A 27,462-nucleotide genomic window follows, 5' to 3' on the forward strand; every position below is an offset into this window, starting at 1 on the left:
CTGAAAACATAAGCAATAGGAAACCTTGTGCACGTGTGTCTATGTTAAGAATCTTAATTTCATTTTTTTTTTTTTTCAGATTGCACTGAAAACAGTTGCTATGATCCAGGGGAGACATTCCTTTGATGAGTAAAGAGATGCAGCCTCAATATGCTCTATATAAATATATATATAATCTTTTAAGATGAACCAAAATAATATTTCTTTTTATGTGAACCTGCAATACCTCAAAATCAGGAGCTCTAGATGTGATTGTGCACTGTTGATCTAATGTAAATCTAATGAAAATCTCACATGTATAACTTGTTTCTCGATTATAAGTCGATTTAGGGCTGTGTATAGATCATATAAGAATGTGGTTGTACTAAAGCAGTGCTTTTCTGATTAACGTGTGTTTTCCATACAGCATGTGCATGTTCAATCTTAATGTCATCTCTCTATAACACTTTTAACACTGTCTTCTTCTAGAAGATGGTGAGAAACACGTGTGTTTAATTCAAGAACTGTGCATCGTGACTGACACTGTTTGTGAAAGCTCCGGCAGCTTTATTGCAGGGATTTAGTTTATTTTTTAAATCCAATTTTAATTGTTTTGCTTCTTTTCTTAGTATAAAATTACCTTGTTTTTTTTTGCTATACTACATATTTTTATTCATTTATTACCCATATATAGTTTGTATTACCTAAAGTGAATGTGCCCATCTGTGTTTCTGATCAGATGTGAATGTAAATAGTAAATTCTGGTGAGAGTTTGAACTTGTTGATTTTGTTCTTTTCATTTATTTACCAAAGATTTGAAATGATTTCTTTTTTTATTTATAGTTGTGTGACATCATGCTATCACAGAATAAAACAATAAAATATTCTTAATCTGTTGTCTTTTTTTATGTTCAGTCTATAAAAGTTAAAGTACTCAAAGCACAATTTTGAGTCACACAGGTGCATAAAGTAAAATACTGGTAACAATAACACTGATGTTAACAAAAAATAATTATACAAAATGCAACCATCGAAAGACCAGAAAAAAGTAGCATTGTTTTCTCTGTGGCCCAGGTGATGCAGGCAGTGTTAGTGAAGAGTGGTAAGGTGCAGTCATCCATAATGAATCCTTGCTGTTTTGCTGAAACTGGAAACAGTTCATCCTATGTGAAGTTCATTGTAGAAGATTGGGGAATCATCAGTCTCAATGTAACTCGAGAGTGTCTCGGGACAGAGCTCCTGTGGTAAAGAAAAATATTTAAAAAATTTAGGAACTGTAATATGATAATAACAATATTTTTTTTATTCTCTCCCTTTGTTATATACAGTATGCTGGAAGACTTTCTTGTATAATATTGATGAACAATTCACCTTAGACACAACCCACCGTTCACCAAAACAAGACGCTTAACTTGCTTTTTCTTCTTTTTTTCATGAATAACAATTACAGAACATGAACACAAAAAAATAAAATAAAAATGCCAGTGTTAAAGATAAACAAATGCAAAAATAAAACTAAATATACCAAACAGACAATAGAAGGCTTTGACATTTCACAATATTTTAATATTTAAGTGTTCAACAAATACATGGTTTTAACATCTTTTTGTTGTACTGTTTTTAATGGAAACCTTATAATTTTCTAATTATTTCAGTACCACAGAAAAAAAAGGTTTCTGATTAGTAAATTTGCACGGATGAATATGAAAGTTAAAGCTGAAGTAGGTAACTTTTGTAAAAATTTATTTGTGAAACCTGTCATTATGTCCTGACAGTAGAATATGAGCTAGATAGATAATCCGTGGGAGCGGGGCGGTTATTTTTGTCCTCAGTATTTATGAACATAAAAGCATTACAAGAAATTAATTATATACGATCAATGAAACCACAAAGCTTACGCGGAGGTGTATAATTGCAATATCAAGTCGTTTTGAGTATTATTGCTATTAATATTATTTTATAAATAGGGTACATGTAATATAAAAGCACATGTAGCAATGTTTTGCAACAGCTCCAAGTCTCACGCGCAGTGTATAGGCTACGTCACCGTCCGAATCCGTTCATTTCATTTATTTGTTCACTCCTTCCTGTTATAGTGAACTCAACTGCCATACACTATATAGGGATTAGTGAATGAGTGAACGAGTGAGCGATTTCAGACAGAGCACGCGTTTCCTACAATGCATTGCGACGTGACGTAATACGATTCCGACCTATCAGCTGACCGTCTTCAGAAACTCCATTGTTGTTGATTTCAACAGCAGTATGAAAAGCATCACATTGTTCTTTATGTTCTTATTCAATATGGAAGGTAATATATATGTTTCTTTCTAAACACTTTCGGTTTCTCTTTGTAAAATAATAATACACAAATGTTTGTACTTTTTTTTTTTTTTTTTTTTTTTTTTACAGTATTTGGGTAATAGTGAAAGTGTACTGCATTTTAAAAGATATCTGTTATATTACGTGTTTTTGTTTGTTTTTAGGGCTGTACTATTTCCGTAGGTGTTTATTCTAGTGTTTGCTTTTGGTTTTGGATATGCAGATTGCTGATAGTTAGTCAATATTGATCATTTGTTACATTTCTATATGAAATATATTTAAATCCGTTTCATTTTGAACCCTGTTAGTTTCGGTTAAAAAGCACAGAATGGGATATCCAGATTTTACATTGTTTAGATTATTGTTCATTTACTTTAAGTATTTGTGACACTGGACCACAAAACCAATCTTAAGTGTAATCTTACCATTGACGTATGGTTTATTAGGATCGGACAATATTTGGCTGAGATATAACTATTTGAAAATCTGGAATCTGAGAGTGCAAAAAAATCAAAATATTGAGAAAATCACCTTTAAAGCTGTCCAAATGAAGTTCTTAGCAATGCATATTACTAAAAAGTAAGTTCTGTTATAGTCAAGGTAGGAAATTTACAAAATATCTTCATGGAACATGATCTTTACTTAATATCCTAATGATTTTACATAAAATTTAAATCTATAATTTTGACCCCAGAGGCTTAAGACTGCTGTGCTCCAGGGTCACATTTAGTGTATACTGAAATCTATTATGATTTCCAAAATCTAAGGCAGCTTTTACATAGAGAGGTCTTTCAGACATACTTCTGAGGCAGCGAAAGGGTCTACAACAATGATCTACAACAAACCATAGACATTTGGTGAAAACCAAGGAAATATTTAATCACATAAGTACTGATTTATTGGTAGGAGTTAGTAAAAATGTACCTCTGCTGCCCTCAAAATGTATTCAGGTGGAAAATGTAACATAATCATAGCATTCAGATGTGCATTTGTGCCTTAAAAACAGATTTCTCAGATAACTCTTCCTATTTGTTTTCCAGGTGTGTTTGGTGAAACTGTGTTAGTGAAGGAGGGAGACTCTCCCACTCTGTTCCCTAGTCTTACTGAAATAAAGAAAGATGATGTGATAGACTGGAGGTTTGGAGGCACTCTCATAGCTAGAGTAAGAAATAACAATAACCCCACAACGTATGATGATGCCCATGATGGGGAATTCAGAGGCAGACTGGTGTTGAACGGTCAGACTGGAGATCTCACCATCACAGACATCAAAGATACAGACAGTGGTGTTTATGAACTAACCAACAGCATCAACACCATTAGGAAGACATTCGCTGTCACCGGTGAGTCTAATGCATTCCCGCTTTATTATTAAATTATTTACATAGTTTCAATGCCTCAACCTAAATTCTCTGAAATTGAACTGTTAAACATGCAAGATGGACAACATGTCCATGCGTCTTGATGAATCTCATTTCCAATTATAGGAAATCAACAAGATGTTGTTTTAATTTAACTGTATGTAGAAAGGTGGCTGGACGTTTCCCCCTAAAAGCAAGACCTCACAAAACCCAAGTCATGTGATCACTGGCGATCAAAAGTATATTTAAGAAATCACAATTTTAGAAACTCGGAACCAATGGCTTTTACTAGAGTAACCACTGTGTGACTGAATTGTTGGTACTGTTTGTTGTCACTTTATCCAGGAAGTCTCCTCCAGACTTGAAATGTGCAACTATAAGTCATAATGTGAGCTCACAGAGATATGATGTGAGTGGGTTGAGGATTCAACGTCAAAATCAAGCTGTAGTCAACTGAAAGACAAACCAATCTACTTGTACTTTTTATATTTGTGTCTATAATTTTTCTCAGTTGAACTCCTTCAATTTCTTCAGCATTAAAATAAATAGTTCAGCCAAAAATTATTCAAAGTCATCCTTCTATCCCGCTCATGTTTTTTAACATTAAGGAAGATATTTTGAAGAATGTGGGTAACTAAACAGTTTCTGGTCCCCATCGACTCCCATTGTATTTCTTTTCAATTATATAAGGGTCAATGGGGACCAGAATCTGTTAAGTTACCCACATTCTTCAAAATATCTTCCTTTGTGTTCAGCACAATCATTTTTTTTTACAGGTTTGGAAAGACTCTATGGGTAATTTTCATTTCTGGGTGAACTATCCCTTTAATGCATTGATAATGCAAGCTAAGACTGGCATCTGTCTGTCTAAAAGCATAGTAACAACTGTTTACAGAGTATTTTAAACTGTTAAATCTCTGTTATTTACTACTCACGATATTGTGATTCAGTCCTGTATTTCAGTAAAACTGCATCAGTAGTGAATACGGAAATCATTATAATTTGAGATGTTACAATAAATAGAACAAAGCAAGTGAAAGCTGGTGACTTCTAGTGACGACTGCTAGTTGAACTTTATGCAAATGAGTAGTGATGTGATGACGGACAATGCGAATGCAGAAAGTGATCTGTCACCTGATACAGACTGATTGCCTTTTAAAAATGCACAATTAGAATATTAAACAAATTTACTGTTGCAGTATTAAAAAATAGTGTAAAATCAATTTCCACTTAGTAAGTGATTTTATAAATGGTTACAAAGAAACAGCAACATGACATTTTGAAGTAGAAATCTGAGAAAGAAAAAAATTTTCTCTTGTAAAACAACCTCCAATACACTTTTATTTTAAACATTACACAGATAGCGTGTTACGATAAAAACATTTTGTTGAGTGTTATTGTCAGGGATCTGGCAAGCCCGGTCTCCACCGCCACACCTGCCCCGCATCACTGAGCCAATCACTGACACTATAAAAAGCACTCACCCGTACCTCAGTTCGCCGTCAAGCCTCCAACAAGAACAGTCTCATCGCACTTGTCTCCTGAGCTCCTGCAAGCCAGACGTATTGTATACTCACCTTTGTGTTACACTAACCTGTGTCCTTGTTCTGCTGCCCTCAGGACCGCGGATCACCGTTTAGCATCCAGTGATTTGATGGTCGCTGTAGTCTCCTGTGATTGTCCTGAGTTGATGTTGTCTTCGGCATCTAAGAAGGAAGAGAAAATTAGTGAGCGATCTGTGGCTTTGACACCTCTGTACCAAGCGAACTCACCTGTCTGCTATCCCGTTCCATGTGATTACCATACAGCCCGCACTTGAATAACGTAGCTTTTACCGTGCACCTGAGGACTAAGGATTCACCAAGCACTTTTACCTTTTAAATAAATACACTGTTCTGAATTCACCTACCTCTTTGTCCCGAGTCTATCCTGACAGAAGGCTTGATCTAAAACACAAGGATGAATTCAGCGCAGCCGGAGGACAGCGCTTCTGCTAGTCCCACTCCCACATCGGTGTATATGGCAAGCTCTATATCCCGACCAGCGCCCTTCTCTGGTAGAGAGGAAGATTGCAATGGGTTTTTACTACAATGTTCACATGCACTTGAGCAGAACGCACACAAGTACCCTACAGAGAGATAAAAAATATAGTTTATCATACAACAATTGTCTGGACCAGCACCGAGTTGGGCCGAAGCGCTATAGTTCCAGGAATCCACAATCCCCTGCTCCTTACAGAATTTTATCGGCCATTTCAAGGAAGTGTTTGGACGTCCGGTGGGGGATTCTTCAGTCAGCGATCAGCTCTTAAACCTGTGACAGGGCAAAAAGACCGTCTCAGAGTAGGCCTGCTAACTGTGTATCGACGAGGACTAAATCCTGCACTCCGACTCCAACTCGACTCGATGATAATCTGGGATTGGAAAAATTCATGCAGCAAGCTCTCCGTGTTCACCTGAGGTTACAGTCCTGCTATCAAGGAGCACACCCAGTGGAGAATGTTCCTTGCTGAAGCGTACCTGAGAAAACTCCTGAGCCACCACCAGAAAAGAGGCAAGTAGATTCCCAATGATTATCTCCAGAGGAACAAAATCGTCTTAGAGAACAAAAATTGTGCCTGTACTGAGGGAGAGGGGACCATTTCATACGCACCTGTCCATCTCATCCTTCACGGTTAGTGGTAAGTTCGGTCCTTCCTCAACCCTCTTTTTCAAACACACTAACCATCTCTGTGAAGTTGAAGTTTAGAGGTCTCGATGTCAAGGCTACCGCCATTGTTGATTCCGGATCAGCTGGAAATTTCATTTCAAGAAAGTTCGTTAAGACCCCTCGTCTACAAAGGACTCGAACTTCAAAGCCTTACCTCATCTACGCAATCACAGGAGAAATTATAAATAAGGGGTACGTGACTTCTCAAATCGCACTCTCTGTGTTGAACCTGAACACCAATAACTATTCACTCCATTCATACTTACCAATAGCCATGCAGAACTGATACTAGGCCGCCCTTGGCTGATTCAACACCAGCCCTTTATAGATTGGACCACGGGGAAAATACTTAAGTGGGGTTGTAATGGTCAAAATGCCAAAGTAAATCATTCCATGTCCCATATTGATAACCAGCCTGTTGCTATATCATTAAATTCCACGTCCATTGAGAGTCCCAAGGAAAACCAGTCTGTCAATGTCCCACCTTGTTATGCCTCCTTTGCAGATGTTTTCAACCCCCTAGCAGCCTCCAAACTTACCCCACACAACCCTTGGGATTGTGCTATCAATCTGGTTCCAGGATAGCAGCTCCGGGATGCCATGTTGCCTGTGTCTTCACCAAATTAGACTTACGGAGCACATACAACCTGGTCAGAATTAGAGAGGGAGATGAGTGGAAAACGGCTTTCATCACCCCTGCTGGACACTACGAATACTTGGTGATGCCGTACGGTCTAGTAAACACCCACTCCGTCTTCCAAAGCTTCTTGGATGAAGTCCTCTGTGAGTACCTGAACCATTTTGCTCTCGTCTATATAGATGACATCCTCATTTACTCACCCAGTGAAAACGATCACCAGTATCATGATGCCAAAGTACTCCAACGTCTCAGAGAATTTTCCCTCTTTGTCAAAGCTGAGAAGTGTGTCTCTCACCAGCAATCCATTGAGTTCCTAGGGTACACCATCAACAAGGAAGGGGTGAAGATGGACGATTGAAAGACTCAAGCCATTACATCGTGGCTAACACCCGAGACCATCAAGCAGATTTATTAATCAATACAGTATGATTTCCCGCACCCCCTTACCTCTCTCTTAAAGGGAAAACCCAAGACTCTCCAATGGAACCGTGAAGCTGAACAGGCATTCCAAGCTTTGAAAAACGCTTTTACCACAGCTTCAACATCCAGATCCAGAGAAGAAGTTCATAGTCGGCGTCGACGCCATCCTGTCCCAATGTTAAGAGAACACAACTAAACCTATGCCCTGTGCCTTTTTCTCTAGGAAGTTGTCTGCTGCGGAGACAAATAACGATATAGGCAATCGAGAACTCCTAGCAAGGAAACTGGCGTTGGAAGAGTGGAGACACTGGCTGGAGGGGGCCAGACAGCTGTTTCTTGTGCTGACGGATCATAAGAACCTCCAATATTTGAAGGAAGCCAAGAGACTCAATCCTAGTCAAGCCAGGTGGGCTTTATTCTTCACCAGATTCCATTTTCAGATAGCTTATCGTCCCGGATCAAAGAACACCAGAGCTGATACTCTGTCACGTCTCCACGCCCTTGAGGAAACCCCTGAGGAGCCAGAGCCCATGTTGCCCACCAAGTTATTTGTTATTCCCATTCAAGGTGACTTAGATGAAATACTCCGCGAACAATCTCAACAACAACCCATTCCACCCGCGTGCCACCTGGAAAGACATTCGTATCCGAGGATCATCGCAGGGCTCTTATCCCCCAAGTACACTCTTCAGTGGGAACCGGTCATCCAGGTGTAAATAAAACTCTTGCTTCTTTGCAGCGCAAGTACTGGTGGCCAGGAATGCACGAGGACGTCCAAGAGATCATCCGGGGATGCGTCCTCTGCGCCATGACCAAAGTCCCACGTCGGCTACCCACAGGAAAGCTAGTTCCCCTTACCTATTCCACATCGCCCTTGGTCCCACATCGGGGTAGACTTTGTAACCAACATCCCTGTTTCTGATGATAAAACGTGTATCTTAGTAACCATTTACAGATTTTCTAAGGCCTGCAAACTAATACCATTATGAGCTCTTCCCACAGCCTTTGAGACTGCTGAGCTCCTTTTCGAACATGTGTTTTGGAACTGATCGCGGACCACAATTCTTTTCATGGGTATGGCGGGCATTCTTCTCTCTACTCAATCTCTCACTTTCGGCTATCATCCCCAGGCAAATGGACAAACTGAACGCAAGATTCAGGACATCAGTCGCTTTTGCCATCAGAACCAAAACCTCTGGAACCGTTACCTAATCTGGACAGAATATGCACAAAACTCACTTCGTCAGTCATCCACTAACCTAACCCAGTTTCAATGTGTCCTAGGCTCAGGACACATCGTTGTTTCCCCGGTCCAGTAAGCCTTCAGAAGTCCTTGCTGTTAATACCTGGTTTCAAAACAGTGAGAGGGTATGGGACCAGGCCCACCATCATCTCCAACAGGCCGTGAATCGTCACCAGCATTTTGCCGATACTTACCGAAGGCCGAACCCCACATATCAACCTGGCCAACTGGTGTGGCTCGCAACTCAAGACATCCGATTAAGACAACCTTGTAGAAAACTCAGCCCTAAGTATATAGGACCTTTCCCAGTAGAGCAACAAATTAACCCTGTCACCTATCGTCTACACATACCTGCTCAATATCGGATACACCCCACCTTTCACGCTTCCCTGTTAAAGCCCCATCACGCTCCTGTTTCTGTTCCTTCCACAGACCCGGTCCCTGATGAAGACCCCCCGTTACCACCCATTGACGCTGAACCCATCTACACTGTACGAGAGATTCAAGACTCCCGACGTCGTGGTGGGTGACTGGAGTATCTGGTAGACTTGAAGGACTATGGACCAAAGGAAAGATGTTGGGTACCTCGTCAGGATATCCTCGACCCCAACCTGCTCACAGGACTTTCATACCCAGCATCCTGAAAGACCCGCTCCATGACCCAGAGGCAGACCCCCACGGAACATTCAAAAGACAACAAACTTTTAATTTTTGAGAATATTTAGATCGTGGTAATATCCAAACATTATGTACCTTAAGGTTTTTAATAGTAATTCTTTTATTTATTTATTTTTTTTGCAAGTGCAAAGTAACAAGTAGAAAGAAAGAAAATTGCACAGCAGACTTGTATTGAGATTCTTCTATCCACAGATTTTTTTTTTTTTTCCTGGACCTTCTTTTCGCTGTAAATGAAGGATGCACACTATTGCTGAAAAACACAATCACTACTCAGCAGTCAGATGTCTGAATGCACAAAGGCACAGATCCCTAAACCAGACCAAATCTGCAGATGAAACTTTGTTTGTAGAAGCATGTTTTACATTTTAACAAGCTCCTCACGACTAAACCAGGTTATGTAGGAGAAGCTGCAAAGGTGGAATATACAAAACAGGGTGACCTACATTTTAAAGTATTGGATCACCAAAAATGATTGAGGTCATGTACATATATTGCGCTATAAGTCTATATATTGACTATTGCTACCAGCCTAGCAACAGGGGAAGACGTGGTCTAATGGTTAGAGAGTTGGACTCGCAATCGAAAGGTTGTGAATTTGAGTCTCGGGCTGGCAGGAATTGTGGGTGGGGGTAGTGCATGTACAGTGCTCTCTCCACCCTCAATACCATGACTTAGGTGCCCTTGAGCAAGGCATCGAACCCCCAACTGCTCCCCGGGCGCCGCAGCATAGATGGCTGCCCACTGCTCCGGGTGTGTGTGTGTTCACTGCTCTGTGTGTGTGCACTTCGGATGGGTTAAATGCAGAGCACAAATTCTGAGTATGGGTCACCATACTTGGCTGAATGTCATGTCACTTTCACTTTTCACTTTCGCTCTGTGAACTCCATCCCTGTCAGTGTACTGTGTTTTACTCTTATGCCTCTCTGTCTCCAGTTACCTCAGGTGGGACTCAAGCTCTGTCTCCAGGTCAAACAGCAGGGATTGCTGTCGGGGTTTTTCTGTCGCTGGCTGCAGCTGCTGTTGTTGTATTCTTCTTCAGGAAAAAAAGTCAAGTTTGTAAGTATTTCAGATGATAAAGTGTGAGAAAACATTGTGCTGGAGATTGCAAAGGTGTAGCAGGTGATGTTTAGTCAGGTTTAAACCATTTTTGTGATTGTATGTGTGTGACGTGGTTTTCTTCAGGCTGTTTTTTATAAAGAAGCATTAAAAAAGAAATTTCATTAATGCACAAACTCCAGTGATGTAACAGATGCCGGAAAGCAGGAGACAGAAGTGGAGCAAGTGAAAGTCATTTATGATCTTTGTTCTGTATTTCAGATTCCACAGAATGAGCTTCTGTGAAAGCTGATGACTGACTCTGGCGAGATACTCAAGTCAGAAGTTCATTTTTCATCATCAACAATGATTCTTATTTTAGCAGAGTGTCCAATAATATGGATTTCTGGATGGATTAATAATGTCATTGTCAATAGTTTTCCTTGAAAATGTGTGACCGAAAAGCACTTTCTAATTAATTTGTTTTAATAATCTTTAAATGAAATGACCTGATGTTTGACCAAAATGTTACCTACATAACAGAAAAGAACTTCCCACCTGAGTTCTTCACTCTGTATATATTTATTTATTTATTTATTTATTTACATTGTGTAATTTTTTTTTCTTTATTTTTGGTCAGATTCCTGGTCAGATTGGACACTTCCAGCAGCTTCCTTACAAACCATTATTCATAACATTTATGTAACATTATCATTATTCAATGTCATATATCATTTTCAATATCATTTCAAAATAAATGTCTTATTTATCCTCTGGTGAACTATTTAAAATCATCTGCATCCAGGTAAATTGAATTGATATTGCACCTTTCATAAATATTAGGAATTGCATGTAATGTCTACTGGATAAACTGCTGGCTGTTGCATTAGTTCATTATTAGTTATGTGTTGAATGAGAGCCAGTGTTTCTCTCCAATGTGTGTTTTTCATATAACGTGGCATGTGACATTTTCTTCACTACTAAAAATGTCTGGAAACATTAGTATAATTCCAAAATTGTCCAGTTGAATGTAAATCTATGAAAAGTTTGTTGTGATGCTTTTTTACTGCAAGGCATGTTTGCCAACTTTTATATTATTTTTAGTTTCTATTTGTTTTTATTAGGAACTGCGACTTATTTTTATGTTATACAAATTGATTGCACTTAATTCTATTGACATTGAATGTATCTATATTTTTGTATTTTTTGAGTGGATCCTGCTCATCGGTTTCTCTTGATTGTTAATGTTAATTTATTTGGTGATTTTATTTATTTTTGTATTTAATTGTTTTCGTTTGTTTTGTATTTCTGATTTTGTCAGGGTTATTTTATTTCACGCTTCAGAGTGAATTATTTGTGTTTAACATTGAGCCTGATGAAACGCTAATAAAACAAATGAATGTCCAGCGGCTGTCCACATTCTCTTCTCTCTCACAATTGTGCTTAACTTTTAATGTTTACTTTTATACTATGCTGTTATTATCTAATAGTTTTGCTCAGCTTTGCTGCTCAGTTAAGCTTATCTCAAAAATATTTTATCAGCATCGTGCACACTATGTTGTTTTCCAAATAGCCAATACATGAGTATTATGTATAACATTTTAAAGTTTGCATTCAACTTGAGGCATATTGCATGTTTTTTTTTTTATAGCACTCACTAGGATAAGCTACTTTTTTTCACAAATGAACCAGTTCAAAATTTGACGTACTCGACACTGTGTTGTAACCTGAAAGATTAATGACTGTTTGTTTGTTTTGTGATGGTTGTTCATGAGGCCCTTGTTTGTCCTAAGCAGTTAAAACTGTCCACTGTTCATCAGGAAAGAAAAAAAAATCCTTCACTTACCCTTTCCAACAGTGATTGTTGAGGTCCAGTGAGAGACAGTAGATTTTGAGATCACAGTGCCGATCCTGTTTAAACGATTGTTCTTTAAAAATCTGCCAGATGGCACCATCTATTATTTAAATGAAAAACAATTGTCCGTTTAACGTATAATAAATGCTATCAAACTTCCTTATATTTAAATTGGATAGAGGAGCTTATCGTGGGAGCTGCCACGATCCTGATCAAGAACACTAGATGGCGCTCGAGTGCTGTATGTGTGCTGCTTTCATTCGCTGTTCACACCAAATAAAGCGAATAGAGCGTCAAATTTGTCTCTACCGCGTCTATTTTGCCGCTTGAAGATTTTGAGATCATTCGCGCGTGAAATTTGCTGCATTTGCACGTGAAATTAACTTCACAACAGACGTGAATTCACGTCATGGCGGGGCTTCTGCCAGCTGAGTTCACGCAGCATTTTCAACCGCCATTTTTATCCGGTTAATTTTCTAAAAATTACTGTTATCGTGTCATGAAATGTACTTTTAAAAGTATTTCAGGTGAGAATGTAGTTGTTTTAAACTCAAATATGCGGTTTATTTATAAAGACTATTTAAAAAATGTGTTTCGCCGATCTCGGAGACGTGAGCACCACACGATCAGCGGGAGCTTCGTCATCATGTATCCGCCGAGAGCAGCCTCACCTCGGCTAGACCTTCTGATTTTTGCCACTGGCTCTGATTTTTGCACTGGCTCTGATGTTAGTGGTTCAAGATAAAATATAATTAGTTTGGGATAAGAAGAAACGTTTCTTTGGCCTTTATTCAGTTAATCTATTAATATGTTTTATATATATAGGTCCTTTTTATTCCTGTCTCTATAGAAATATGAACTTTTGTCATATAGCTCCGGTTGACTGCTCACTGACAACATTAGTCGTTCCTGCATGTTGAATGAGTGACTACTAGCAGGATCCTGATTGGTTAACACGGCGCGAATCAACGCAAATTTCAAATTTCAATGTTAAAATTTTTCAACTCGGGCAACAGACATGAATTAGCCACAAACGCAAAATGCGCAAAAAGCACCATTCGCGCGTAACGCGCCTATCGCTGCCAGACGCTCAATTCGTGCCATTCGCGCAAACGAGGCAAATTTGTGTCTTCCGCACCGCGCTAAACACCTCATTCACGCCGCGAGACCTCCAGACACGTGTAAACGCGCCTTTGCATTGACTTAACATTGAAATCATTCACGCCAGATGCTCTATTCGTGTTTGGTGTGAACACAGCATAACAGTGAAATCATTTGCGCCAGATGCTCTATTCGTGTTTTGTGTGAACACAGCATTACAGTGCATTCAGGCTATCAATTTTTTACCAATCATATGTTCCTGGGGAATCGAACCCCCTACCTTGATAGCACAAAGCTCTACCAATTGAGCTACAGGAACACTACTGTTTACTTTAGCAAATTGACACAACCACACAAAAAGTGTTCTTTTTTTCCTTAACTCAACCATTAGTTGCTTGGTTTGTTGAATGGTTTCTCTAATAAATCTATTTATATCATGGTTTGTCTGAATATTTGATTCTGATTGGCTAAAAGGTGTGCATTAAAATAATTTGATTCACAGGTAGTTCCAGTCAGTTTAATTACAATTAAAGTTTAATATACTGCTGCAATGACATACATGCAAACAAAACACTTGCACACGGAGATCGGAGTTTAAAGTAATGTGAACTGAGACATTTTGAACTGAATTTTTTTTTTTACATTTTTTACAACCTCAGTCGCATTGCTTCACTGCCACTCATAAATCCTCTCCTGTGTTCTCATGGAGTAGTAAAGTGTCCATTGTGAGCATACTTCAGAATCTCAGCAGAAGTACTTTGATTTTGGATGCTACTCTGCTCACATACGAATTAATGATTAATGTTTGAAATCATGAAGTGTAAAATAAATTATAAAAATATTTTATTTGACTAAGTAATTACAGTAATTTCAGTCTTTATATAGTAATAATTGAATTTTAAAAAATAAGCAAAATAATAATGTTATTATTTAGATGTTGTTATTTGTTCAAATTTACAGGGTTTCCAAAAACACCATCACAGCTAAAATATAATGTGTACGAATAACCTGTTTTGTTTTGTTGTTTTTGTGTAAACAGATATTGCAGATCTGGAGAAAAATGCAGCACTGCTAATCTTACCATCTTTATTCAGAGAAAACATTAAGTTTCTCTTCTGTCTGGACAATGTAGGTTTTGATATGTCATGTCTTAGTGTTAGTGAACTGACTCAAATGATTCGCGAACCCGCTTTGAACTCCCGAACTGACTCAAATGAATCGCTAACCCGCTTTGAACTTCAAACGGACTCATATGATTCGCGAACCCGCTTTGAACTCCCAAACTGACTCAAATGATTCGCGATCCCGCTCCGAACTCCCGAACTGATACAAATGATTCGCGAACCCGCTTTGAACTCCCGAAATGACTCAAATGATTCGCGATCCCGCTACGAGCTCCCGAACTTACTCAAATGATTCGAGAACCCGCTCCGAGCTCCCGAACTGATTCAAATGAATCGAGATCCCCAAACTGACTCAAATGATTCGCCTACCCGCCCCGAACTCCCAAACTGATTCAAATGATTCGCGATCCCCAAACTGACTCAAATGATTTGCTTTGAACTCCCGAACTGACTCAAATGATTCGAGAACCCGCTTCGAACTCCCGAACTGATTCAAATGATTCGAGTCATTCTACAAAACGGGTGCTGTTTGGGTCCGCAACATTTGATGAGATGCATAAGGCACAAACATGTCCCAAAATGGGTTTACAAAGCTTACATGTATTCATTCAAGTGTTCTTCTTAACATGATATATGATTTAAAAAATATATATATATTTTTTTAAAGAATAACATACTATTTTAATCATTTAGTTTTAGTTCATAGCCAAGTTCACATGTCCGTGTTGAACAACATTTTTCATCTAAAATATCACCAAATAAGCTATGTATTTATTTTATTTTTTTCTTTTATTATTTTCAGGATTTTGTGCGTGTCCCTTTTCACATAAGATATATTTAATTCAAAATAAAGCTTATTTTTTGTAAATATTTTGTTATTTGTTTGCGTCCCTCAGTTTCACTTACCACCCCATCACACTAACTTGTTCTATCTATAAATAATGTACTGTTGCTTTAAATGACATCAGAGAGTGGAAGTGACATCATTGTAGCCTTCTTTGCCGCCAAGAACAAAAGCAGGAAAGTACTGACATTCCTTAAACCAACCACCCCGTCATGCAAAATAGAAAGGGAGAACTGGTTTTTATTTTTTATTTTACATTATTAATGCAAAAATATCTAGAGAGTGAGCGTCAGAGATGGAGACGGGATGTAGAGCAAGGAAAAAAGAAGAAGATTAGTGATCTAAGTGAGGGAGGGAAGCATCAGCTGCGTAAAAAGTGGAGGAAGCAGAACAAGAAGAGAAAAGATAAATTAGAGGCTAGGAAGCACAGTCTGGACACCTTTCCTTTAAATCCAGATCCTGCCCAACAGTCAAAGCAGCAGTTAAGATCATCAAGGTCAGGGTTGTGTGCAGTTAGGATTATATGTAGAGAATAAGAAGCAGGCCTATCATTGAGTAATTGTTTTAAATACGGTGTGCATGACTTAAACCCCTAAGTTACCAGTAGATTTTTATTTTGTTTCAGGCGACATAAAGAAGGAAAGTGACTTTCCAGGAAGAACAGGGATACACTACGCAAAGAAATTGAAAAACTAAAGAAATCGCTATAAAGGAAAGAAAACGTGATGACATACTGAAAAAGATATAAGCGCTTAAATAAGAATGACTCCCCTCGTTCAAAAATAGATGAATTAACTAAGACGGGCAGAGTAAGCTCCAAAATCAGAAAATCAAAGAAGTGTTGCAGTGTTCAGACTGAAGACCTCTGTTCCACCAACAGAAATCCCACAAACAGGTTCACTGCTGCTTTTCAAGTCCAAAGTCAAAACCTTCTTCACTCGAGATGACAACAGTCGGATAACGACTGGACGAAAACAAACAATTACCAAGAAAAAGGTGAAGAAGCAGAAAAGGTTTCTGGCTGACACAATGAAAAATCTTCACAAAAAATGTCTTACTGAAAACACAAACAACATATCATACTCCCTTTTCTGTCAGCTTCGCCCATTTTGGGTTGTACATCCCACTCTCTCTGACAGGAACACGTGTCTGTGCAAGATCCATGAAAATCTCAGATTTGTCATTGAGAAGTTGCATAATTTGAGGCTCACAGACACTTCAGATCTCGAGAGTTTGACTAAAATGATAACATGTGACACCTCCAGGAAAATGTGCATGTATGATGAGTGCGAGGAATGCAAAGACAAGACTGTTCAGCTCTCCAGATTTGATGGCACAGCAAAGGTTGCATTCACTCAATGGGCCACAGCAGAGAAAGCAAGGGAAGATGCGAGGGAGGGTCCAAGCACTGTAAAGATCACAGTGAAGAAAACAATGGAGGACACACAAGACAATCTTGTGGAGTTATTTCACACTCTTCTCCATAAATTCAAAAGACACACATTCAACATAAATCAACAGTACTCCTACTGCAGAGAGTTGAAGAAGAACCTTTCAAAAGAAGAGGCAGTGATCCACATTGACTTCTCTGAAAACTACACATGCAAACACAGCTCAGAACAACAAGCTACTCTGCACACTGGTGTTTTCTACATAGGTGGTGAAAAAGAGCCCATCTGTTTTAGCACAGTGTCACCCTCGCACGTCCTGATTTTGCCAAGTTCGATGTGTTCCTAGGTCAACATATTTTGTTGACCCTGGAACAACATTTTACTCCAAAAATATATTCTTAACCATATCCCTACACCTAAACCTAACCTTAACCATGAGTAATCCCTAAAATCAGAGGAAATGATAGATGAATGACACTGATGTACAAGCACCAAACACTGATTTTAAGCATAAACTTCACAAAATCTATAAACTGGTTCTTCAAATCTGATTGGTTAATCACAATGTTGTTCCAGGGTCAACAACGATGTTGTCCCAGGAACATGTCTCACTTGGTAAAATCAGGTTCTGCGTCACCCTCCAAACACAAAAGCCCCCCAGCTATATGGGAACACATGAATCCGGTGCTGAAGTATCTACAAGCCACATACCCAGATGTATCTGTCCTACACTTTCTGAGTGATGGACCTTGTACCCAATACAGACAGAAAGGGAATTTCACAGAGCTCGCAAGACGAGGACTGAAAGGTGGAACATGGAACTTTTTTGAGGCAAGCCATGGCAAGGGGGATCCTGACAGTGTTGGGGGAATCTTGAAAAGAACAGCGGACAAGCTTGTGACCAACAGCCGTGACATACCCGATGCCCATGAGCTATATAAGGCACTCACTGAAACCTCTACAACTGTTAAGTTGTTTTATGTAGCATCTGAATCAGTGGAGCAGGCAATGGAAAAGATGCCAGGCCAGATTCCACCAGTGCCATCCACAATGAAATCCCACCAAGTGGTCACATTTACTCCAGGAGAAATCCTTTACCGGGAAGTTAGTTGCATGTGCTCCACACAAAACCAGCTAAGATGTCAGTGCTTCACCACACAGCATTTCTCTTTTAACAAAACAGTCCAAAAGGTGCAAACAGAAGCAATTGCTTGGGATAGTGAAGTTCTCATTGGGAAGTGGTGCATGCTTAAATATGATAATGACCTTTATCCTGGGATCATCATGGAAACAGACGAAACACATGCCCTTGTAAAGTGTATGCACCGTGTTGGTGCCAATAGGTTCTTCTGGCCTCCAAGAGATGACTTCCTCTGGTATCTCTGGTATAAAATTTGGAAAACTGCAACATGGAAATGGCACCCGTTTCGTAGAATGACTCATTCGCGATCCCCAAAATGACTCAAATGATTCGCGAACCCGCTTTGAACTCACGAAATGACTCAAATGATTCGCGAAACCACTTTGAACTCCCGAACTGACTCAAATGATTCGCGATCCCGCTCCTAACTCCCGAACTGATTCAAATGATTCGCGAACCCGCTTTGAACTCCCGAAATGACTCAAATGATTCGCGAAACCACTTTGAACTCCCGAACTGACTCAAATGATTCGCGATCCCGCTCCGAACTCCCGAACTGATTCAAATGATTCGCGAACCCGCTTTGAACTCCCGAAATGACTCAAATGATTCGCGATCCCCAAACTGACTCAAATGATTCTGGAAAAATGAGCGCGCGTCGCTTGCATTATTAGCGCGCATACGGAGTGCCTACATTTGAAATAACAAACTTGAGAGCGCAAAAGACAAGATATGTGAACGGCCCCTTACTTATAGCCTTGTTTGCTGCTCTATAATTAAATTCTTTGTCATTTATGTGAAATTATGTACCACAACTTAACAGTTTTGCTTTTTGGATTAAACTTTTTTATCTGTTGAACACCAAACATAAACAAAAAGAAGTAATAAAATTGATTTTAATTAGTTTTACGAAGTAAACAATTTGTTTGCATTTGCGCTAGCATATTCACGCAGCGCTGTCTCGCGAGAGCAGATCGCTAACGCATGTGACCAACTGGGCGGCAACGTCAGCAGAAGGCAAAGAATTATGGGTATGTTTGGCCAGTTAACATGTTCTGGCATAGGAGGCTAGTGTTCTGGCATGAAAATAATGAAAAATTAGCGTGAAAAAAAGAATATAATCCTACAAAATGCAGCGGGATAAAGAAAACATTGTGGGACCAACTAAATTCTAATGCAAAGAGGAGATATGACGAGAAAATAAAGAGAATCAAAGGCTTCGATCCTTACGAGCAGAGCGACTGGTCAAGGTAACATCCTCCAGCCCAAAAGAAGGGCATGTGAAAAGGCTGTGTTGTGGTGCTTTTGCAGACAGCCTAAAGAGCTTGATGACATGTTTGCTTGCGATAATCAGAACCAAACAGTGGTTCCATTTAGACTGTGTGAGACTCAGCAGCGCTCCAGCCAGAGAAGAGTCATGTGCCTGTGATTTATCACCCACAACCTACCTCATACATTTTCAGTTTCTCATCATTTCTATGGACTTTTTATAAATGTATTTACATGTTAATGAATTAATCTAAATGTATTTACAATGTTAAATATGTAAAGAAACTGAAATTAAGTTGGTTGTTAATACTATTTAATTTATGTAATTGTGTTTCCAACCAAAGAACACTGATTTTGCACAATTCTTCCTTAAATCAGATAAAGGAGGCAGAATTTCATTCAATCTTTGTGTATTTTATTTACAGACATGGCTAAAAAAAAAAAAAACATCTTAATCTAGAGACTGCTCTTCAAGTTAAATTAAATAAATGCATTTAGCAGACGCGAAATAAGATTAATGTCTGAAGATTCCAAACAAGGCTCTCAGAGACGTCTGTTAAAGCAAACACTCTAAAAACATACATCTGCAGACGAGAAGTAGACGTCTCCATGATGAAGGTGTGCTATCAGGGTTGTTTTGTCCTTGCAATTTTGCAATGGCAAAATGCTATTTCCAAAAAAAAAAAAAAAAAAAAACACGTCTTGCATATAAGATTTCAAATTAAAAACTATGGATACCATGGGAAATGATTTTTGTTTTTTGAATGCTAATTGACTTTTTAAAGAAGTGGTGTACTATATATCCTCTATATGTGGAAATAGTAATTTTGGCAAGAGTAATTAGCTCCACCTACTGAAGTAGGGGGAAACATTGTTTGTTTATTATTTTTTGTGTGTGTGAGAACATGATTCTTCCGTCTAGTGGTCAAATGATGTTATAGTTTAGTTTCTGAGGGAGTTTACAGTACATCTGCTTTCAGCACATGAATCAGTGGAAAGATACTGAGGTAACCATATACATAGCTTACAATTAAGTCCCAGCAAGTTTTTCAAGCAGCTGTTTTAATTCCAGTGCCAAAAAATCCAAACATTAACTGTTTAGATGATTACAGACCAGTGGCCTTAACTTCAGCAGTTATGAAAATCTTTAAGTGATTACTTATCTTTAAGTAATCTTTTTATTCGGCCATCATCAGCATCATCAACAGGTCAGCTGATGATACTGGGGCTCTTTGTCTTCATTCAGTTTTGCAACACTTTGAAGCCTCCGTACGAGGCCCTTTAGATTTGATTAAAAATTTATATTTAATACAATCATTCCAGTAAAACTTTTTGTCAAGTTAAATCAATTGGGGGTTCAACACTCCCTTGCACTTTGGATCTTCTGTAGAATAGATCACAATTAGTTAAAATTAACAATACATTCTTGTAATTTAACTACCTATTTTTCTCATAATTTAATGAATTTGTTCTCGAAATATAACAACTTTATTCTCAATTGCACTGTCCATTGAGATTAAATTAACATGACACGACTGGGTTTATTCTCACCATTTTATTTGGATTTTTTTTTTTTTTTTTTGTCATTTAACAAGTTTTTTTTTTCTTTGAAACATGACTATTTTCTCATAACTGAATGAGTTTATTCTCAACATTTTATTTAAAAAAAAAAAAATTCTTAAAATTTAACGAGTTTAATCTCGAAATATAATGACTTTAATCTTGATATGTTTTTATTTTATTTATTTTTTATTATTGCTTGGTCCTAATCTTTTTGCATACTGTACTGCATTAACTGATTGCAAAAAAAATAAAAAATAATAATAATTAAATGTAATAACACCTGCAGGTTGCAGTATTTAAACTGTGCTCATTCATAAATTTGATTGCAGAATATATAAGACGTTAAGAATGTAGTTTATCTGTTATTTATCAGCCTTTTCTTGGTCAAACATACAGTATAAGTAAAAAAAATTAAGTTTCAGAAACATAAATTGGAAACAACGTTGGACAGTTGTCTAAAAGCTTCCTCCCTGTTGAAAAAAAACCCAGCATATGCTGGTAAGGTATGTTTTGAATAGTGCTGATTTTGTCAGATATTTTCAATATTAGTCTTAATCCCATGTTTGTTTTTTATCATATTTAGTCAACCTTATCCTATTTAGTTTTAATCGACTAAAAGTCTCAACATTTTAGTTTTATTTTAGTCAATGAAGATAAACATTGACATTTTAGAAATAAGATTACTATTAATTAGTAGCAGTATTAATTTTGTCAACCATTTGTAATGGAGTCTTAGTCGAATATACATTTTAGTTATCATATTTAGCAAACCTTGTCCTGTTTTTATTTAGTCAAGGTTAAGTCAACAAAATGTATTTTAGCATTTTAACCAGAGCATTTTAGTCAGATTTTAGTCAATAAAATCATTTTTAGACCTGGATACTTTAAAAACACCAAACAGTACAAAAGAGTATTTAAACTTTCTGTCAACAATAAGCATTTTGTAGATTTTTTCCAATGTGGGACATCCATGGTATGTCATTGATTTGCTGCTCTACTGTGAGCTCCATTATAGCTCCTCAATTGTTTAAAAGTAGAGCGATTCTTGTAAAGGAAACTCTACTGTGTGAACACTAGAGAGCGTCAGTCTAACAGTTTAAGAACATGGTGTTTTTTTTATTACAATTTTCTAGCATTTTTTTTGTTGCAATAACAACAGGGGAATATAAAGTTATAAACCAACAGAAATCAATCAAAAAATGAAAGCCGAGCTTTTTCATCTTATATAAGAAAAAGAAAATGAATATCCTATAAACAACTAGTACATTCATTTTCAGCAGCAAAGATGTCTTAACAGCTTTACGACTCTTCTGTATTGAGATTAAAATATCATATAAGAGCTTTAAATCAGAGGAAAACAGCTTAGTACAACTGACATGTTTTTTGCTTTGTGCAGTATTAGTATTTAGTATTTAGCAAATTAGTTAATAATTTTGATTACAATATCCATCTCCAGTAAACCAGTATCAGTTTATAAACAAGACCATTGCATCAGTAATCGTAACAAACTATAAATAAACAGTAAAGTTTCGGTCTAAAGTAATTTTGTAAAACTGAAATATAAGTGCAAAATAGCCTGTCACTCCTCTTTACAATAAAAAACAAAACAAGCAAACAAACAAAAATTGTTTAATACTCTTCTTTAAACTTACTAATAAAAATTAAAACATTGTTAATTTGGCTGAATTATTTTAAAATGAATGTCTTTGACTTTATTAAGAAGTATATCTGGCCACAGTTTATTAAATAAAGGGATACTTATGTTTCCACTTCATGATAGCATTAGAAAGAAAGAAAAAACTTTTTTCTTCTTCTGTGGATCTTTCTAATAATGAAAAAAAGTTTTATTGTTTATCTCTGAAGGAAAGCCAATCCATGAAAAGTGCAACTGTTGAATATGTTTCTACAATACTAATTATTATTATTTATTTTTTTATTGCTTATAGCAATCAATTCGATCGATTTCAAATTGTAGTAAATCGTGCATTGCAAGTGCATTAAAATGATTCACCTCGTTTGTCCTCGACGTGAACTGACAAACATGACACGTTCTTGATATCTATGTGTGACATCAAGAATAGTGGAAACTTCTCAGAAATGTCTTCTAAGTGTTGCTGGAGCTGGAAGTAACTTCTGCTGAAACTAACACTGCATTAGTATGCAAGTCAACCATCGATAGAAATCAGCGATAGACAGATGCATATGATGCTAATCTTATATTTCACAGCCTATATTTTGCTATTTGTACATTTTGTCAGATATTAGCATTCATAAATTATGTATTTTATTTTGCAGTAAAACAGTTTTTCATAAAGAGTAATGCAAATTGTGGAGATCCTTTACATGCTATTCACTGAAACACACGCTGTTCACACCTCAAGACATGCAAACACTAACATACACTAACCACAGACGTCCAGTACAGACACATCTTCATGCACATGTCTGCCAAAACAAAGAAAAGCACATTTCTTTCGAGGTATATGCCTTATGTTTGCTTATGTTTGATCTCTATTATAACTGAAACACATGTTAAGGAACACAATCAAATCAATCAAAAATCACTTGGAACATAAACTTGAATTGCACCACACAAACACAAAAAAAGAAAAGTAAAATAGATTAACAGATGACTCTGTTTACATAAAAAAAGGCTTACTGGCTTTTTGCAGAAAGCAGTGCTCTGAAACATCATGTAAACACACGTTTAACAGCTTTGTCATTATAGCCGTCTTTCTAGCATGCATGTCAACTGTCTGCAATCACAACATCATCAGAGAGCAGTTTGAGCAGTGTTTCGTTTGATATGTGCGTACACCGTCTTATCCTCCGGTTTGACTTCCTGAAAGAGAACACAAAGACAGAAACAAATGCCCAGGAGAAACTGAAAGAGTTGATCACGGTTAATGCCCTGCTTGACTATACAGATTCAGTTTGAGATGTCTGATGTCACATAACTTTTCATATGGTATGGACATACCAGGGGTCCTTCACATCAGTGCTACCCATTTAGATAATTTTTTTAGTTTGTCTCAGTAGTTAGTAAGTTTTCCTTATACCAGACAGCAGCGACAGCTCCGTTAGACAGAAGCGTGTGTTTAATTTCACTTCTGTTTTTTAATGGTTTGCATCATGAGGTATAAAGTTCATTTGACTCAGTATTTAACAAGCTACTTCTTTAATGGACTGCCCTGGTTTTGTTGTTGTTGTCGTTGTTTTACACATTTTCTTTTTTAACTCAACTCTTACTTGCTAAAATCATCTTGAGCAGACAGCCATTTTTTTCTCACACTGGTTTTGACTGTTAAATAATGCAGGTTTCGCCAAAACACACTGAACTGTAACATTCAACCGTTAGAAGTTTTCTACTGTCCCATTTGTGCATATAAATCGATTTTCACTGCATTTATGTCCATTTATGTTGTTTTATGTGGAGAGAGCAAGCAGTTGGCTAACCAACTTATGCTGCATGATCTTTTCACAAAACTATAGCTTCCTTTCTTTTTCGTTTTGCTCATTTGCTTTTTGCATTGATTTTTGCTGCATGCATGACGTTTGTTTTCCTAAAGTTCTCCAGAATCACACAGGGTTTCTTGTACAAATCTGAATATTATAGAGTGAAAAAGAAAGTGTGGGCACTTATGCATGGGCCAAAAACATGTAATTTGCTAATAAATATAAAAGAGTTATAAATGATCTTACCGCTTTCTGCGTGTTTCTCTTGTAGAACTTTGGTTCAGCGTAAGTGATCTCTTCTGTATGAGTTTGAACAATAATAATAGAGGCATTAAAACAACAGAACCTCTTTATTTATTCATAATTTAATTATTTTATTATTTCAGGTTTGTTATTTAGGTATATCCCTAATTTCACAGATGTAGCATCGGTAACACTTGCCTTCTGGATCAGTTTCTCTACATTTCTTGTAGATGCAGAAGATCCCGACTGCAGATACGATCAACAGAGATCCAGCAGCCGCTGCAGAGATCAACACTTTCAGAGAGACAGAGTCTGGAGGATAAGAAGGAGAGGATGAACAAAAGAGAGACTTCAATGTGAGTGAATGAGACTGGACAGCGCAGCTAATGGCCGTTCTCTACTTGCTCCTAATTCTTTGTGAACATGCAATAGCAATAAAACCTGTTCTACACATAAAACTGAAATGCAGCATCAGAGCAGCCTTAAAGGAGTCCTATTATGAAGACATGAGAAGCAAGCACACAGCTCAAATATGTCTGTGTATTCAACGTTTACATAGAACAAGAAGCTGTTCTGATTGAATAGAGGAGATGCATCAGTATGCAAAAATAATAAACTTGAGATTGGATACAGTTCATCATGTATCTGTGTTTGCATGATATATTCATTTGGAGTATTTTAAAGCATAACAGCATGACAGGGTCACATTGTTTGACACTTCTTACAAACATTTTTACTTGTCTGTAGGCTTTAGTGAAATGGACTCATATTTAAAATGGAATTACAGCGTCATAGAGAAATGCAGAAGATGTTGAAAACATTCAAATGCTGTTTTACTTTGCAGAATTAAGAATAATTCCCATAGTAAAGAGCTTTTGGTAGAATATAATAGAGATGTAACTCTCACCATTCTCACCATAGACAGTAACATTGAATCTGTATTTAGTCTGTGAGCTGCTGTTACTGATGGACACTTCATAAAGTCCAGAGTCTGTGTTTGTGATGTTTGTGATGGTCAGAGATCCAGTCTGATTGTCCAGCTTTAGTCTGTCTCTGAATCTCCCGTCAGGACCATCATGTGTGAAAGAGACTCCAGTGTGTCGATTGATTTTAGCTATGAGAGACCGGTTATGTCCAAACTTCCACAGTATATCATCATCTTTCTGTATTTCAGAGAGACTAGGGTTTAGAGTGACAGAACCTCCTTCAGTCACTGACACAGGCTTCACTGAATCTGTATCTGTATCACCAAACACACCTGCAGAACACACACAAACACCTTCGTAGTGACACACCATGAAGACGAAACTGAAGTTGATTTAATGAAGCTTTAAGTTTCCAATTTTCTTATGTACTGATGGTAGAACTGAAGTTCATTAGAGCTCTATCTTAATGGAAAATATAAACAGCTTGTACCTTCAAATGAGAATATCTGACTGAGATAGCGTTTATGTTTGGTATTAAAGCAAATTCATGATTTAACGGGACATTTGGATAAATGGAAGACACTGGTGATTAAAATGCACTAAATCTGAATCCAGACTACATTGTATGTTGGATTACTAGCAAGAATACATTTCTGACTGCTGTAAATAGTGCACAGTTGCTCTGTACAAACATCAGCAATAACCCCAAAAATATACTAACTTACCAGCTAGACAGCAAACGCACAGCCAGGAAGAAACAAATGTTTTTGCTTTAAACATCTTCTAGCATCTCTAAGTCTGGAACAGTATCACTCAGGGTGCGCAGAAAGATGATCTGAGAGTGTCTTAGACGTAACATCAAGAAGAAGAAAAAACAGATCTACTTCTGCCTTTCTGTCTCGTCTGAGTGAGCATGTGTGTAATGTGTTGAAGTGTAGTCCAGTTTCACAACAGTTATTTCTTCAACTATTGTACACTAGTACACTATTGATAATATAAGATGTTTATCATATCTCTCATTAATCAAGCCAGTCTTTTCAGAATGAAAACATCCAAACTGCATTGGTTGGCCAAAGGGTATGCTGGGATTCCCCCAGTGTTTGTTAGAGATCAGACACACTCGATTGACTGTCTCTCTTTATCTGTTTCAGGTTCAGGTCTGTCTGCGGCTGCTGTAGCAGGGATTGCTGGTGTTGATCTTCTGCTGGTGGCTGCAGCTGCAGTTTTAGTTGCTCTTGTGATTCACTATCGCCGCAAGGTCTTTGAACTAGAAAGACGTTCAGGTAAGTATCACCTGTACAGTTCATGTAATATGGGAAAAACTAAAAGCTTGGTTAACATTAAGACAATAACAGAAGAAGGGGAGAAACAGAAGTACTGAGAGCTGTGTCTCTGTAGAAAATGCAAATTTAACACAGTTTCTGCAGATGATAGAGTTTGATCTCTTTAATATGTCTGTGTTTGTAGGAGTATGATGTACCTGCTTCATAATGGTGTTATTGAAGATAGTCAATATTAAACAGCTTTACAAATCAGTAAACATTTTTCATCTCTAAACACCATTACAAAATAAGAAAACCGTGAGTATTAAAGACAGCACTGACCTTGTGTTTTTTAAAATCAAAGAGCGAACCGTGTCATTCTGAACATACTTTGAAATGGAGAAGTCATGTATTACCCGAAGCTAACCTAAAAAAAACTTAGACGTCCCAATGACCAGGTGATGACGCTGACCCCAGACAGCATGAGGAGATCCCTCAGCAGGATCAACGCACGCAAAGCTCTGGGTGTGTACTGAGAGACTGTGCATCACAGACATTTTCAACATCTCACTAAGTCAGGCTGTTGTCCAAACAACTCCAACCTCTTCATTAAGTTTGCAGATGACACAACTGTAGTGGGTCTCATTAGCTACAGAGATGAGACAAACTACAGGAGCGAGGTGAGCCACCTGGCCAGGTGGTGCAGTGAAAACTATCTCTCTCTGAACGTGGAGAAGATGAAGGAGATTGTTGTTGACTTCAGGAGAGTGCAGCAGATACTTCTGCTCCACTGACCATCAACAGTGTGACTGTGGAGAGAGTGAGCAGGACCAAGTTCCTGTGTGTGCACATCACAGAGGATCTCTCCTGGACTGACCACACCACAGCACTGGCCAAGAA

At 37.8% G+C, this 27,462-nt stretch overlaps 1 protein-coding gene and 1 long non-coding RNA gene across 2 annotated transcripts; both read right to left on the reverse strand.

The window, feature by feature from the left end:
- Window positions 1-40: 40 nt before the first annotated feature.
- Window positions 41-12,326, reverse strand: LOC113077357 (uncharacterized). The gene is made up of 2 exons (XR_003281309.1): window positions 12,234-12,326; window positions 41-1,218 (listed from the first exon to the last, which is right to left on the reverse strand). It is a non-coding gene; the product is annotated as an uncharacterized LOC113077357 (long non-coding RNA).
- Window positions 12,327-23,448: 11,122 nt separating this feature from the next.
- LOC113077351 (uncharacterized) lies at window positions 23,449-26,107 on the reverse strand. The gene is made up of 5 exons (XM_026249760.1): window positions 26,026-26,107; window positions 25,291-25,632; window positions 24,573-24,686; window positions 24,378-24,430; window positions 23,449-23,517 (listed from the first exon to the last, which is right to left on the reverse strand). Exons 1-5 carry the CDS (start codon window positions 26,078-26,080, stop codon window positions 23,449-23,451), a joined length of 633 nt encoding a protein of 210 aa, XP_026105545.1. The 5' UTR covers window positions 26,081-26,107.
- Between the last annotated feature and the right edge of the window lie 1,355 nt (window positions 26,108-27,462).

The sequence above is a fragment of the Carassius auratus genome, unplaced genomic scaffold (assembly GCF_003368295.1).
Source record: "Carassius auratus strain Wakin unplaced genomic scaffold, ASM336829v1 scaf_tig00022400, whole genome shotgun sequence".
In the NCBI taxonomy this organism is placed as follows: domain Eukaryota; kingdom Metazoa; phylum Chordata; class Actinopteri; order Cypriniformes; family Cyprinidae; genus Carassius; species Carassius auratus.